At 35.6% G+C, this 13,849-nt stretch overlaps 1 protein-coding gene across 2 annotated transcripts; it reads left to right on the top strand.

The window, feature by feature from the left end:
- The first annotated feature begins 324 nt into the window (after positions 1–324).
- On the top strand, positions 325–4,645 carry LOC137496811 (protein FAM13A-like). Of its 2 annotated transcripts, none has more exons than XM_087276081.1 (8): positions 325–1,532; positions 1,774–1,894; positions 2,017–2,223; positions 2,305–2,482; positions 3,450–3,576; positions 3,764–3,822; positions 3,977–4,063; positions 4,169–4,645. In XM_087276081.1, the coding sequence occupies exons 1-8, from the start codon at positions 1,512–1,514 to the stop codon at positions 4,218–4,220; spliced, it is 852 nt and encodes a 283-aa protein (XP_087132207.1). In that variant the 5' UTR covers positions 325–1,511; the 3' UTR covers positions 4,221–4,645. The 2 variants fall into 2 exon arrangements, with proteins under 2 accessions (XP_087132207.1, XP_087132208.1); XM_087276082.1 differs by having other exon boundaries at positions 1,057–1,532; positions 1,777–1,894.
- The last annotated feature ends 9,204 nt before the right edge of the window (positions 4,646–13,849 follow it).

Genomic DNA, 13,849 nt, shown 5'->3' with positions numbered 1-13,849 from the left:
ATGTATGTGTCACTGATTGGACGAACACAGCACATGACCTTACGTGTTGCCAGCGTATTGCAAAAATCCGTTGACTGGGATATTTTGAAAAGTCGCGGTGAAAACATCGCCTTTATAATCTATAGGGCTATAATCTTTTTAAGAGAAGTTTATTAAACCATATAAATTGAATAATTTATCTTCCGGATTAATTTTACCTTGGAATGAATGCATCTTAACCTCTGTTGAGTTTTCACCAAACGGGATTTTTAAGGAAATACTGTGGTGTTTAAGAATGTAGGCCTAGTTCATGATTTAGCTTTTTTTTTTCTTCAGAGGGATGAAGAAATGTAAGTAACCTTATTCATCTACTTTACTTTATTAACTTGTCATTTGCTTATTTGACATGTAAGCTGATTGTAATTTTATTACAATTTTGGTTTCTGCATATTCCATATAAGTTAACGTTAAAGTTAAACCAGGAATGTATGAAATATAATCAGTTTATGTATTATTTTTGTTTAAGATAATTATGTTGTTTATATTCAGTCATGGAGGACGAAACCTGTAAAAAAATCCACAAGTTCCTGGAGAGCAGTAAATAAATACGAAAATACATATATAAAATGTAACGTTACAAATTCCTGAATAAATAAATATATAGATAATCAATATTGCGGACAGATAAATAATAAATCACACGAATGTTAGTGGGAATAAGAAGATTTTCTGCCCTCTTTTAAACGTTTATTCATTTTTAAAGTAGTTTCGTTTTCCTTAGCTCAACATTCTAATAAAAAGCTGCCAATTAATTATGTATTTATTTATGCAGAAATTTGTGTATTTTTATATTTATTTATTTATTTGCGTATTTGTTTATTTATCTATTGTTTTATTTATACAGGTATTTATGGATTTATTTACTCATTAATTTGTTCATTTGCGTATTTATTTATTGTTTTATTTATGCAGCCTTTATGGATTTATTTGCTCATTTATTTATTTGCGTATTTATTTATTTAATGTTTTTGCAGGTATCGTCAACCATAAGTGTTGGACTATTATTAATTAATTATTGTGATAAGTTTGTTTGCTGTAACTAAGCCCTGTCAGTTATACACTGAATGCGCTCTTCTAATAAAAAACCAGTCAACTGGACTCGTTAGCATTTTTTAAACCTTCTTTAGAACGCATGACGACATGAGACAGGTATATATGACAATTCTTTTTTAGAATTCTCTGTTGGGTGTTTTGGCGTTCGGTGAGGTTGGTAGTGTTTGTGCGGTTTGCGATTTTCACGGTGATTTCTTCGGTTTTGATTCTCGGTATTGACCCTTTTTCGGATTTTGACTTACGGCTCTGGATTTGCTTCGTGTTTTGACTCCCGGTTTTCGACTTTCTTCCGTTATTTGACTTCGATTTTGACCCTGCTTGATCTCCCGGTTTTGACCCTGTTCCGTTTTGACCCTCGGCTTCGGATCTGTTATTGGATTGGTTATATCGGCCACAGGCCACACGATCACCTCCTGAAAATGGCGGTTTTATCAGTGTGTGTAAGTATTACTAACAATTCAAGAACTCAACAGTAAAAAAAGTTGAAAATGAAAAGTTTCATGTTTATTGACAAGCATTGAAATTAACAAACATGTACTGAAAATGTAGTCTGCAATAATGTGTATTGTGTTCTCCTCTACAATCTATTACTAAAGTTACTCTTAAGATATGTGAATTTACTTTCTCATTATTTGCTTTACAGTAAATATTTTTTTGTCTTCCCTGAACCTTTGACTTTAGCAGGTGGAAACACTGAACTCTGTGTTTGGAGTGCCTCTGATACACCTGAGAAAGAGTGGTCAGATGAGGCAGAGCATTCCTCTTGCACTCAGACACATGGTGGAGTTCTTGGAGAAGCATGGTGTGTGTGTGTGTGTGTGTGTGTGTGTGTGTGTGTGTGTGTGTGTGTGTGTTTGACTGTTTTGACCATCTTTGTCACATGTATGTTGACTTTGTATTTGCAAAATCTGTGTTTGTGTTTAGGCGTCACCATTAGTGGCCTCTTCAGGGTTAGTGGGAGGGTGAAGAGCTGCCAGGATCTAAAGAAAAGTTTCAACAATGGAGAATATCCAGAGTTTGATATTGAGGATATTCATCCTGTGGCCTCTTTGTTGAAACTTTTCCTCCGAGAGCTTCCTGGTGGCCTTATTCCAGAGCCACAGCGCCACCAATTGTTGAAAGGGTTCCTGGGTAAGTGAACCTGGAATGATGAATGATGACCAAATTCATTGATTGATTAATTCATTGACCTAATTTGTTTAAATATTTCAGGATCGAAAGGTGATGAACAACATCAGGCGATGAGGGCTATCCTCAACACTCTTCCAGAGGAACATTTTAATGTCCTCAGCTACCTGATGTTTTTCCTCTCTCGTGTTGCTGGTGAAAGTCAACAGAATCTAATGACAACAACAAACTTGTCAATTGTTTTTGGACCAACCATCTTTCAGTAAGTGCTTGTATTTGTGCATTTAGTTCAATTAGTCTGTACTTTAAGGATTATACAATGTAACCTAAGGATGAGGTGTCTAGAATTACATAAACATTTTTTTGTCTCTTATAAGTAGGCCCACACGGAATCTGCGTGCGCAGAATTCCGCAGATTTTTTGCCATTTTTCCGCACAATTCCGCAAATTTCTAGCCTATCATTAATTCTGTTTATTTACTTGAGTAAATGTGTAAATCTGAATTTATTCAGTTTTTATTCAGTAATTTATTACTTTTAATTTAATATATTAAGGTCTAAGTTATGATACTCTGCTGGATACTCCCAAAATAATTCCGCAGAAATCTGCAGATTTTTACCAGAATTCTGCACAGAAATAGCAAAAAACGTCCGCAGATTCCGTCTGGCCCTACTGGGCCCACACGGAATCTACACGTGCAGAAATCCGCAGATTTTCGCAGATTTTTTAGCCCATCATTGAGTCTATTTATTTACTTGTGTAAGTGTGTGTAAATTTATGTTTATTCAGTTTTTTTTCAAACTAATTTCACTAATATTATTGTGATATAATAACACTAATATTAAAATGTCCATATGATTTATTTACAATACAAGTTTGTAAAGTAATATGTTCTGTCTTTTAGTAGATATATTATACAGGAGACTTGCTTTGTTTAACAAATAAGTGGATCTAATTTTATTTGCATTGTAAACATTAAATGAAAGTTAAAAATGTATATTTTTTAGTTCGTATATTATGTTTTTAGTTATGATACTCTTAAAATCACTGCATAAATCCTCAGATTTTTTACAAGATTCTAGCAAAAATATTGCAAAAAACATCCGCAGATTCTGTCTGGCCCTACTTATAAGACACAGAGACCCAGTCTTTGTAAAAAGGTTAGTAAAGACCCAGGTTAGTAAAAAGTGGCTAATAGTGTCATATTTGTTTGTTATCTGTGTGTGCAGTGTTCCTCTCAGCCCTACCATGGTTGAAGAGCAAGAGCTGTATAATGCTTTAACCAAGCATCTGCTTGAAAACCTCACACATCTGCTGCCAAACATCTATCCTCCTGTCTCCTTCAGCAATACAGCAGTGAGTTAAAACTGTTTTAAGTATACATTTCAAATGAAACTATTTATGTGTAATGGGTTTTGGATATTAATCAGAATTTTGTTAATCTATAGCTATTAGTCATTGTTATTGTGTAATAGTATAAACAGTAATACAAAATTATTTGATGAGATATATGTATGCTCTGTAATGTGTTTGTATATTATAGGAGGATGAATACTGTAGCTATGAAGATGTTGTTCAACAGGTGCCACTCACAGGAAGCAGGTACTCATATTGTACACACACAATTCTGTGTTGTTAACGAACAGTGATAGATTAAATGCATAAACAGACAACCATGCACAGGCTGAATGCTGCTGATAATATTTTTTTGTAATTTGACTTTTTGATATAAGGTTTCTTTGTGTGTATGTTCCAGATCAAAGCTTCCGAAAATTGGGCGACTTGGCCTACTGAAAAAAAGATTAAGAAGTTTTTGGAGGCTGTTTTGTTCATGCACTTACAGGTATGAAGAATGATAAAACGATAATCATTTGTATACACTGTATATATAATAATAAGATGATGTTCATAAAAATTATCTAAATTCTTTTATAACTTTCTTATGTAGCAATGGCACAGAGAGTGAAGAGACCTCTGAAGAAATGAAGGGCCAGCTGTAGAGTGGTGCCGGTGAGGGTCACTGAAAGACACTGTGACAGGTGAAGGTAACTGGGAGACACTGGAATGACGAGGGTCTCTGAAAGACACTGGGACCAGTGAAAGTAACTGGGAGACAATTGAGTGACGAGGGTCTCTGAAAGCACTTGGGCTGGTGAGGGTCACCAAATGCACAGGAGCTGGTGAGGGTCACCGAATGCACATGGACTGGTGAGGGTCACCTAAAGAACAGGGGCTGATGAGGGTCATCGAAAGCACTGGGACTGGTGAGGGTCTCCAGAAAATATTGTGTGTGACTGTCAAGATGCTGTGGCTGTTGAAGGTGACCAGAGGACGCCGGCGGCACTCAATGGAAGACACAAGGTTTAAATTTGAATACAATGACAAAATATTCTGATGCTGACTCAAATAAAGCTTGTCATATTTATTCATTCTGTCATCTGTCTTCTTTTGAAAATAAGTCTTTAATATAATTTTTGTCTTCATTTTGTATTTTACAGTGAATCCCAAACAACATTTGGATGTATTGTCTCACTTTCTGTAACAATTATAATTTTAGATATAGACATCACAGGTGCCTCCAGAGAAAGTCTCTCTTTTGGTCTTTGGTGAGTAAGATTTAAGAAATCCCACATACTTTTATGAATCCACATAGGGAAAATACAAACAGGATATATAAACACAGAGACAAATTGCTTCCACAACCCATGGAGTGAAAATGAGGGAAAGCTCATTCTCCTGCACTCCCTTTCCTTCACACACACTCTTCTCCACTCAACTCAAAGAACAAATATAAAGAATGGTCATCTCAAAGTATAGATGTTCTGTATTAATGCAAGTGACTTATTGCATCATGTTTGATACCATTTGAAATGTCTCACTGCAACTGGTGCAATGATCTCGTTCTCATGGAAATAGGCATAATCCAAGTAAACACTTGAAACTTTAGGGATCATTGATCCACTGCAGAAGGGATGTTATTTCTCAGGGTCCTTTATCCAAATTACCTACTGATTCCCACAGCAGGTGGATTCCCATTGTTGTCTCAAGACACCCCCACTTGGAGATTTTTAATATGGGTTAATTATTTAAGGAAAGGCATCAGGGCAATTCTGCAATCAGATCAGCTCGTAGAATATAGCTCTTATGCTCTATACTGTGTGTATTTTAAAGTCAGGTATGCAGCTTTTGATCTTAGATTTATCTTTGAGAATTTGATGTCTTGATGTATTGATTGTTTATGAATTAGTAGATCACACTGTATCCTTGTTTCCGCACTTCCTGCGCCAGGTCAGTAAGGGACTAAAGTCCAGTTGAGATGAAGCATCAGTCACACTAACTGTATTTTAGAGATACAGAGACTGACTATTGGTATTGATTTAAGTGTATTTAGGTGGAAAAAGAGTCGGGTTGCACGTAACATAACATGTTGTGCCTGACCCTTGTTTGAAAGTAATGCTGTTCTAAATTAAATGTACAGTGGAAACCTTGAGCTTGGCTAAACCAAAATGATTATAGAGAACAGTAGTTGGTTATATTTATAATAATGACCTTATGATTTGAAATAATATTACTTTGAACATAAGGGTGTACATAAAGGGACTAATCAAAAATACTCTAGAATGAGCAAGCATAGAAACGGCCATCTAAAAGTGTTAGTCAATTACCTCTGCTTAATAATCTAGACTAACAAGAGTGACCGTTCGGGGTGTCACAGGACGAGACGAACCTTTGAGTAACATGAGCATCCGAATGAGCAAATGTAATAGTTATGAGTAAAGACAAAAGCTTCAAATATTCATCTAAATTATATTGATATAAACTTAATGTTTGATTGGCGTCAGATGAAACAAAAGATAAATATATTAATATACTAAACCACCTCATATTCAAATTGGAGTCAGATACGAGTTAAATTTAAACTAAAATGACATTGTGCACTGGAAAGGCCCTCATGCAGTGAACCTTCATCCATGGACACCTTTATTGGGCCAACTGGCTGGACCTTTCAGATGTCAATGTTTCTGTTTAAAAATGCTAAGCAAATGTTTGCACAAAACTGAAATATCGGATGAAACATTTGTCAAATAAAGGCATTTTAGAATGACCAAAACAACATTTCAGAAGTTTTAATGTAGTTGGTATGTTGATTTGTCCATTAACGCTATCTCATCACAGTCAAAATGAGATTACAGTCAAAGTTTTTTGATGTACATACTGGAATGTATTCGGTAAATGTGTTTTCATGATAGTTTTTGCACACTTTTTTATTTTATAATAAGTTTAATAAAACAATTATTTCCTACTCAAATCTTGGTGTTTTCATGAAGCATATTTTATATTGCAAAATACAAATAGGTAAATGGAAACATAGCATAGAAACATACAATCTAAACACCAACCAAGACATATTCTTGGATGAAACATGGAATATTTAATGTCACAGTACTGTCTGCTTAATAAATCTCTTACGTTTTGATATTACAGTTACTTGAATGCTGAACACAAGTGTTTTAATTATTTGAATCAATGAAGCATTTTTCTAAAGTATTTTGATAGATGAATGGACAGAGGGCAACATAGGGTGAATGTTGCCTGGAATGACAGCCTTTATAGACTGCACACTGGAGCTTTACTTCTCACACTGTAGTTTCACCCTTTCAGAGATCAACAACATTCATCAAGTGTTAAGATTAAGTGACTGTCTGCTTTTGTCTGTGTTCTCTTCAGATCAGTTTCCCCTCATGCACTGTTGCAGACCAAAAGAATAAAGATACTCAAGTGCAGTCCCATCCTTAGAAGTCCAATTGCTTCAATGGAGATGTTTATAAGCCTTTCTGCATCAGCAAATGTATAAGAAAAGATCCGAGCCATGCAATGTTCTTACGTTGGTAGAGAGAAACTTTAGAAATAATATTATGATAGCATTAACATTACATTATGATTCAATTGCCTCTTGTTACAGTTATGAATAGTTTGATAACAAGCCAGAAATGTTCATGGGCCAATGACAGGACCACATTGAAATTGTCTATACCAGATGTGACCAACTCTGTTCCTGGCGATCGACCTTCCTGCAGATTTCAGTTGCAACCCATATCAAACACACCTGCCTGTAATTATCAAGGGCTGTTCAGGTCCTAATTAATTGATTCAGGTGTGTTTGATCAGGGTTTGAGCTGAACTTTGCAGGAAGGTCGATCTCCAGGAGCAGGGTTGAGCACCACTGGTCTATACAATAGTTTAACCCAAAATGAAATGTAACTCACTATTTACTCACTCTCAAGAGGTTCCAAACTTTTATAAGTTGATTTATACAAGATTGATTGAAACAAGCAAAGGATAATAAAAGGATAAAGGATGGACTATTCCTTTAAAACAAAACTACAAAAATATGCAGTTTTCAAATAGTTGCTTTTCTAACAAGTTATATAAAAAGACAAAGAAATTTTAAATTGCAAGAATTTACACATTTGCCAGATTTTTTAAAAGTTATTTACTGGTGGTTTCTAGCATTCCACTGTTTCACATAAATCCTTGACAGGTTTGAAAAAATTAACCCAATATGTTGAATATTTGCATTTGATCTCAAGTCAGCTCTCATTGGAGTTGCTAGAAATTCTGGGCTCTATGCACAGGTTTTTGCTCTAATCTCAGATTATCTTCTTGAAATTTTTCAAAGCATATAATGTTTTGATAAAAAAATAATAATAAAAAAGACATGGTCAGTTATTGGTCAGTTATTTTAATGATCTAGTCTAAAAGCAGGGAACAAAAGCATTAAGGGTATGTCCGAATCCACTTTTGCTATTTTAAGGACAGAAAAATGCGCTCTGCGCTGCGGCACATGGTCTTAACAGGGTTGTGCTTATTCTCTTAATGAGTAATAGGTGTGTTTTCAGAATAAACCAATCAGAGTCTCATCTCCTATTACCTTTAAGAGTCAGTTGCGTCGTGCCATGGTACATTTGCTATTTGCATGGTGGACTTTATAAGTGGAAAAACTGAAGCTTCCTTAGCGAGAAAACAGTTAAACAGACCATCTGCAGCACGAGGATAAAGAAAAAACCTCCTTTAAGTGAAACATTTACTTTCACTTTCAAATGGTGTGAAGACATCAATTAGCTTACAAATTTAATTTTTTTTGTTGAGCGCAAAGATTTGTTTCAAAACTGTTTCTAAATTCAGTTCTAATTTCCAGCAAACAAATAAATTAACAATAATAACAAAATGTAGTGAAAAAACTGGGTTATATCCAAACACATGTCCTATGCACCATATGGTCCAAAACCTGAGAGGTGGACAAATCTAAGCTTGTTTTAATAAAACTAATATAAATATGCATATAATAAATAATAATAATTTCAACATTATACAAAAGCAAGTTGAGATTGTAAATAAACTGAAAAAAAAAGCCCTCTGAGATGAAGAAGGCATGGAGGCAGTGGTTTTTATATTTATGTCGAGAAGAATCATTTTTGTAATATTTTAATCCTTTCTTTTTTATTTGTAAAGATATTTGTGTATTGCTGTACATTTTGCATGTTTTAGGCAATGTGTAAGTGAGGCGCATAACTAAGGACTTTGGGCCTGCTTCCAGCTGGTCTATTGCACAGTCTATTTTAGTTTCTCAAAACAGCAATGCACCAACAATGTGCCTTAACACACCTCATTGCTAGACCGGAACACTGGAACATTTGCTATTTAAACAACGTGGCGGAAAACTGAAAGATTAGGTTTGTGCTGGTCTAAAAATAGCAACATGTCGGGGAAACATGTCTTGTGCCTTATTGCACTGGGTGTGTATAGGGCCCATAGACTCCCTTTTACTTAATTTCAATTGGACCACAGAAGGTCTCTGCCTTGTCTCAATTGTGATGAACATTTGTATCAATTCCATATCTAACACACAATATTAATTGTGCATTGTCTCTTTGATAGTGTTCTTTCCACCAGTGGGAAGGTGTCAGAGTTCTGCCAGGCTCAGCAATACCCTTGGTCGGCATCAGTTTTCTCTGCAGTGGCTCTGGTCAAAAGCCAAGTTCTGGTCATGATCCTTTTAAACCTCTGCTCCGGTCCAACAGCATGTATACAGCAGGTCAGCATTTATATAGTAGTTCTTCTATTTATAGATATTGATATATTTCCTCTATTTATCATTTAAAACTAAACTATCCAACGTTTTGAATTGTTTCAGTTGATGCATGCATAAACTGAAACTTCAGCACTGGTTGTTGTGTCAAATGTTTTGCATTTTACTGCAAAAGATACATGACCTCTCACTGAGACCTGTGAAACAAGCCTTCCATGGTTTCAGAACAGACATAAACTATTTATTTTAAACTCATTTATTCCAATTAAAATTATCAAAGGTACAATCATATCAGTGTCCTGCTGATTAGACAGTACACATGTCCACTTTGTACACTACACCTGCTCAGATCAAGGTTATTTTGTGTTTTTAATTTAGTTTTTAATATTGATATTGGTAAAATTACTGTACATTTCAGTTTAATTTTAGTTTGTTTCATTAAGGGTATTGTTAGTTTTAGTTTCATTTTTATTTTGTCAAAGCACAGGTGTACCTGAAGTATACAGTTGAAGTCAGAATTATTAACTCCCCTGTTAATTTTTTTTTTACACAACTTCTGTTTTACAGAGAGATTTTTTCAACAAATTTCTAAACATAATCGTTTTAGTAACTCATTTCTAATAACTGATTTATTTTATCTTTGCCATGATGACAGTAAATAATATTTTACTAGATATTTTTTAAGACACTTCTATACCACTTAAAGTGACATTTAAAGGCTTAACTAGGTTAATCAGGTTAACTAGGCAGGTTAGGGTAATTAGGCAAGTTATTGTATAACGATGGTTTGTTCTTCGGGAAAAAAAAGCTAATTAATTTTTGGGCTAATAATTTTGACCTTAAAATGGCTTTTAAAAAATAAAAAAAAACTGCTTTTATTCTAGCTGAAATAAAACAAACAAGACTTTCTTTAGAAGAAAAAATACTATCAGACATACTGTAAAAATGTAAATTCTCTGTTAAACAACATTTGGGAAATATTTTAAAAAGAAAAAAACAACAGGGGGCTAATAGTTCTGAATTCAACTATATGTCAGCACCGAGGAGAAGAAACTGTCTAATAAAGACATTATTTTAGTTTATCTTGCTTACAAAAGTATTATCATAGCTTGATAATATTCAGATTAACCCATCGAAAACTTGAGGTCTGTTTTGAGGATGTTTTTTGTTTTTTTCTGCTCTTTAAATAAAGGAGAATTGCAGTCTATAGAGGATGAGCATGCCGGTCCATGGCATTGGCAGAATAGGACCAATCGATAGGCGTGGCAAAAATTTTAATTTTATTTTTCATTACTCATAGTATTTATGAACACTATAAATGTGAAATATTGGAAAAAACCGTCTCACAAAAACAACCTTTTTATAGCTGTTCTGACTCACCCTGGGTCAACAGAGTATCAGCCCATCCCTGGGCAGCCACACGTCCTCATACCTGATTGTGAGCATGATAAATTATCAACATATAAAAAAGAAGCACTCTGGGGCCCAGAGAAGCAAAAAAAAAAAAATCCACAGATCCTAAATTTTGTTACATAATCGTGTCTTTTTATTCTCTTTTCTAAATTAGCTTATTTAGTAATTTATAAATTTGCAGCATAAATAAATATTTGAGCACAGTGATTATTGCTGGAATAGGCTGTGAGGCAATGGGCACCAGGTAAAACCAGGTTTGCTTAAGGCAAACTGACTAGTTCCTGGGGATTCTGGTTTTATCTTTTCATTCATTAATTTCTTTTTGGCTTACCGATTTCTTTTCAGCTGCAACCCATTGCTGGAAAACACCCATACACCCTCATTCACACACATACACTATGGACAATTTAGCTTACCCAATTTTCAAAAGACGGCAGAAATTGCAACAGTGTATCATTTATTTCAATTGGTCCGGACCAAATGAAGCGACCTACAGATGTGAAAGCACCCTTAGAGCACCCGCCAATGATGACGTCAGCCCCAGAGCGCTCACCAGTGATGGCTCCAGCACCTGAACATGGCCCAGTGTCTGCACTAATAAAGCTTCTTGCCTTGCCATTCTCAGTTCAGCTCCTTACCATGCATAAACACCCAGGCTCTTGACCTGAAGTATTATTAGTAGAACTAGTTCCTTACCCTCCCGGCCCCAGTCCCACTTCGTGCCCTTCCTGCATCACCTAGACTCCTTGCCATACATGCGCCAGGTAGGCTCCTTGCCCTGCTGGCTCCCAATAGGCCTCCAGCCATGCCCACTATTGTCTGGCCTCCAGCCTTTCCTGTCCCCATAAAGACTCCATCCCTTTAAAGCCTCGTTTTTACTTTTGCATCGAGTGATCGGCGTGACCCACAGCGCATGCCTTGCAATTGCCGTGCATTTATACTTCTACGGCCTGTTTGTGTTGCTTTGCAATAACCATGGAACTCCATGGGACTTCACACATGTAAACACTTGCTCCAATGAGTTTGCACGGCTCTAACCCTCGCCCACATTTGTCAGTGCTACCAAGCCGACCAATCACAGAGCTCGCGCTATGTGTCGTTGTGATGTGTAGTTACATTTTTTGAGACTTGCACATCAGTGCCGGTGAAGGCGAGGGGTATGCGACCGCGTGAAGGCTGCCCTGCAGCATACGCATGCGCATGACGCAAAAGTATAAATCAGCCTTTACCCTTCCCTGTTATTTGATCATCCCTGGATCACCCCTCCTGATCCAACCTGGTCTGTTCCTCCAGCTACATCTTGGCTCACTGGCAGGTTCCCTGACCCACTCGACCCACCCTGGACTGTTTTGTCATGTGGTGTTTCTTGGCTGTCCTGTGTTTACCATCTTGATCAATGTTCCCTATGTGGATGCAAGGTTGTGTCTCTGTCCCTTTTTGGGGTGCTAGTGTCAGGCCACTTATGTCTTGTAATCTTGAGCGTTCTCTAATCTCTTGATGCAGGTGTGATCTCGGCCGTGTTCAGGTTGCACGCTCTTATCTTTTTATACACGTTGGTTGTTTGTGGTGTGCTCTTCAAATTGGTGCTTCAAATTGGTGCAGAGGCTTGAACAACTATGCCATGTATTTTGGTGCACGGTGGGTGTTCTTTCACTTGTTGTGCGTTTGTGTCTCTTGTCTTTAGTTTTGTGTTGGCTTGTATGTAGCATGTGGCTCATGTTTACATGCGGCCATATGCTTTTGTGTTTTGTTTCACGTGTACATGCAGTTAATTTGTGCTCTCATTGGCCCTGTGTTCTTGTCCTGTTAATGTGAGTACAGGGCTTGTGTTATCGTTTTTGTGCCATGTGCTCTCCTGTCTATTGTCTAGTCCCTCTCAACAAGTTATCCCATTATCAGTTTATTTAGTTCACCACAGCTTTTTTTGATTAGTTCTTCATTAAAGCTTCTTTTTGTAAAAAAGAGTAATCCAAAATAGCAATTCAGTAAATTGGCTAAGATTGGGACAAGCTTCAAACAAACAGTAATTCAACAGATAATAAAAAGATAAACACATCAGGCAGGAACAAGGAAAACACTAAAAGTACACACTAAAGCAAAAAAGATTAATTATGTTTTTATTTATTTATTTAAATAAAAAGATAGATTAGCTTGGTTTTATTGTAATAATTCAAATATTTAATAATTCTTTTGTTTTCAATGTTTTATTCTTGCTTTTTGAGTGACCTTGTGGTTGAAGGTCCTCGGACTCTGGAGTAAAAACTCCTGAGCTATAATGTAAAAGGTATAAAACTTTATTGCTGACTTTTGTATTAAGGCTACCTGAGGTTATGTCTTACCTAATTATTTATTTTTATTTTTAACATTTTTTAAACAAAAATTTGCTCAATGGTATACAATTAGTTTTATTTGTTTTAATGCAGTATGTATAGAAACACCAGAAACGTGAAAATGTATATAAATAAAATATACATTAAACAAGCCCATAGCCAGCCTGGTGAAAGGGGTGGTATTTTGTTCTCACAAAGTGGACCTTTTTGCAGTTATGGGCCTCATTTTCTATTTAATTATGAGGTTCAAGTACTGCATTTTAAGCACTTTTTTTTTTTGCTAGATTAGCTTGTCGAATAGTCATCATAATCACACTTTTTTATATACCAAAAACATTTCCCAAAGATTTAGAATAAAGAAATAATGCAATATTATATATACAAAAAATACAATACTTATTTTTAAAATACTAATTTATTACATCATATATCATTAGAAAGGCGATGCGGTTCACGTAACAGTAACTTTACTCTGCTGTGTAAATTGCCAAGGTATCGCAAATTCTGTACCGACAGCGAACATTAGATTCTGCTTGGTTTTAAAGCCTTTTTTTTTTGATGGGTTATTTTCACAATTTATTATGCATAGCAGTCAAAATAATAGTAAAAAAAATGAGCGTATTGGACAAATTATGGACCTTTGTCAGTGAAGGCTAGGTCTTTCCAACAACCCGAACTCCACCCTGGCCAAGGGCCTGTTAAAGGAATTTACGAAACATTTTTTTTTAAAGCTTTTTTTGGTAAGAGAGTTAGATATAATCTTAAAGTAATGTTGCACTTCAGGAAGCAAAATATA

Source organism: Danio rerio, chromosome 12 (assembly GCF_052040795.2).
Source record: "Danio rerio strain M-AB ecotype USA chromosome 12, GRCz13ab, whole genome shotgun sequence".
Lineage (NCBI taxonomy): Eukaryota > Metazoa > Chordata > Actinopteri > Cypriniformes > Danionidae > Danio > Danio rerio.
The sequence above is the reverse complement of the archived record's forward strand: the minus strand, read 5'-3'. Positions and strand labels throughout refer to the sequence as shown.

Bases quoted from the DNA above. Each gene is read 5' to 3' on its own strand.
- LOC137496811 (XM_087276081.1), top strand. From the start codon at position 1,512: ATGGCGGTTTTATCAGTGTGT. The intron at 2,483-3,449 runs GTAAGTGCTTGT...CTGTGTGTGCAG, and splicing joins TTTGGACCAACCATCTTTCA to TGTTCCTCTCAGCCCTACCA. The intron at 3,823-3,976 runs GTACTCATATTG...TGTATGTTCCAG, and splicing joins GTGCCACTCACAGGAAGCAG to ATCAAAGCTTCCGAAAATTG.